Source organism: Cyprinodon variegatus, unplaced genomic scaffold (genome assembly GCF_000732505.1).
Source record: "Cyprinodon variegatus isolate N-32 unplaced genomic scaffold, C_variegatus-1.0 Scaffold499, whole genome shotgun sequence".
NCBI classification, from domain to species: domain Eukaryota; kingdom Metazoa; phylum Chordata; class Actinopteri; order Cyprinodontiformes; family Cyprinodontidae; genus Cyprinodon; species Cyprinodon variegatus.
Window position 1 is genome coordinate 67,885 of NW_015150952.1, and position 2,411 is coordinate 70,295.

The window sequence follows — 2,411 nt, forward strand, 5'->3', positions numbered from 1 at the left end:
ATTGCTATGTTGAAATGAGCATGATGATCTATTTTGGCCGTAAAAGAAGCAGATAAAAATCTAAAGGTCGTTGCTAAAGACCTGACTTTTCACACTGTGTCCAAGCATTTTAACGGAAAGTTGAGTGGAAGCAGAAAATGTAAAACAGAGCTATATTTGTGTTTAATGTCCCTTTTGAGCTACTGTAAATACACCTTATTCCAAAAGATGTATAGAACCGGATAGATTTAAAGTAACTTCATCTTGTCGGACTGAAGGAAAGGTTAATGTTTTAGTGTGACTCAGTCAGGTCACTGACTTAAGTTTTACAGATAGTATGTGAAGGGAGCTAAAATTTACTGTGAAAGAACACGCAAAAAGCTGTTCAGAAATGACTCTACAATCTTCCCCGTGGCTGTGTTGTTTATAACATAGCTTTTCTTTGTCAAAAAGGGTTTGTTTGTTTCTTTAAGTGGTCTTATATGTATGTACATTTCTTTAGTTGTTAGCCAAAAAAATATAAATTAACAAAAACTTAGCAATGACTCTAAACACTCCCTTATTTCTTGGAATATATCTGTATCAATGTCATAATTGAATTGAATGACGGGGATGGGTAATAACAAACACCTGCATATGACTCCACTGTCGCCCCAAAAACAATGTTTTCATTGATTTCACTGTCAAATAAACCTCAATATCTCAGTACAGCTATGTTTAGAAGCAGTAAAAACATGAACGTATTCTATTCCGTTGATTTGTTTCAAATGAGAATCTGTAATGATGTGTTGGTGTTTGAACGGTGACTACTGGTCTGAGCTGCTTTGAGCTCTTCTCATTGATAGACTCAAGTAGTCTCATCTTGATCTCAGTACTGCTTTTAGAAAATCTTCTTTTAATGAAAGAAAAAAACCAATAGAGATTTTGGACGAACAGCGTTTCAGTAAAACATGATTAAAAATATCAAATTTTTGGTTTGGTTCAGTGGATTTGATTTGTTGCCATATCATGTCGGCATGTTTTTCTCATAATTGTCCCATCCTGATATGCAGGGTTACGGTTTCCCCGTGTCCCAGCTGTTTGACATGCTGCTGGAAATGAGGGAGCAGTACGGAGAGATCCTGCTCAAGAGATGGAACATCACCTTCAGGTAGGGATCTGTAGGAATCTTGACTTCTGTGCTTTGGTTATCACAAGGTCAGGAGGCCTTTCAAACATTTTAAGACATCTGGGTGTGTTTTTAAGATCGGCCGCAGCCTGGGTTTGAAGTTTTACAAGCAGCCGGAGAGAGGAAGTGTTTTAAAACACATCCGTAACAGAATGGGTAGTACCCTTTTAGAACTCTGTGTGTGTTCGGGCTCGACGTGCCATTGTTTCGCCATCCCTTTTGTCCCGTGACACCACTGGGAATCAGAGCAGCGAGAGCGGACAAACAAACACACATTCCCTCTCTCCTTCCTCTCTTACTCGTTCACACACAAGCACTTGGGAAGCCACAGGAATGTTGTGTTGTATTGTTGGGGAGAGAGCCCTCTCCGGTTCACGGCCTCTCCATGGAACGCTGGAACGTCCGAGTATCGGAGCGCCAAAAAAAGAAGTGGGGGTGTTGACTGGAGGGAGGGTGGTAAGAAAACCTTAAGCATCAGAATGACCCCCTGTGGGACATATTGGTTGTTTCTAAGAAAGCAAAAGAGAGAGAGACAGACGACTGATGGTGTTTTTGTCTCTCATAGCATCTTTAGAGGAGACTTTAAAATATTAACCTGGGATTTCTGTTTGTTTTCTCTAGGCAGATTCTGGACCAGGACAACTTCAGTCCAATTCCGGTTTCAACAGAACAGGAATACAGACATTACACCTCCCAATTTCCCCAGCAAGACCCTGAATTGGAAAAGGTAGGAAACCACAAACAAAGTAAAGCCAAAATCCACGCCATAAAAACCTTGGAGCTAAACTCATTCTTCTTTGTCCTTAGCTTCCTTTCCCTAAGAAGCTTCCCTTCTCTGAGTTTGTACCCAAAGCCTACTGCCAACTGAAAGAGTTCATCTATGCTTGCCTAAAATATTCTGAGGACCTTCATCTAAGGTACATATGCCACAAAATCTGCACTTTTTGGTCATCTAGTTGTTAATAAGTGAACTCTAGTATGCTCCAATTGTAGCCGTCATCAAGGTCACCAGGAAATAACAAACAGCAGTTCAATAAAACAGGATCCTAAACTAAATACGAGTCAGAGCAAAGATCACATATTGTAGCCTGATAAACCAGACTAAATGTGAGATTAAATATGTAATTTAGATTGTTGATGAGACCAACCTGTTGTCTTTCAAACCAATGAGGGCAGCTGACTGTGACGTAATAAGCGTGACAAAATCGTTTGTGAGACTTTAAACTCGTAAGGCCGGTGTAAAACAGCGAATATGTCCTTCTTA

The 2,411-nt window shown here is 40.1% G+C and overlaps 1 protein-coding gene across 1 annotated transcript in view; it reads left to right on the forward strand.

Annotated features, from left to right (window-relative positions):
* The window catches only part of LOC107094665 (exocyst complex component 6B-like), a 136,959-nt gene that overhangs the window by 56,929 nt on the left and 77,619 nt on the right, over window positions 1-2,411 (forward strand). The window contains exons 12-14 of the mRNA XM_015390432.1: window positions 1,010-1,129; window positions 1,769-1,874; window positions 1,955-2,064. Coding sequence (XP_015245918.1) covers window positions 1,010-1,129; window positions 1,769-1,874; window positions 1,955-2,064 — 336 coding nt within the window. The remainder of the gene's footprint in view (window positions 1-1,009; window positions 1,130-1,768; window positions 1,875-1,954; window positions 2,065-2,411) is intronic.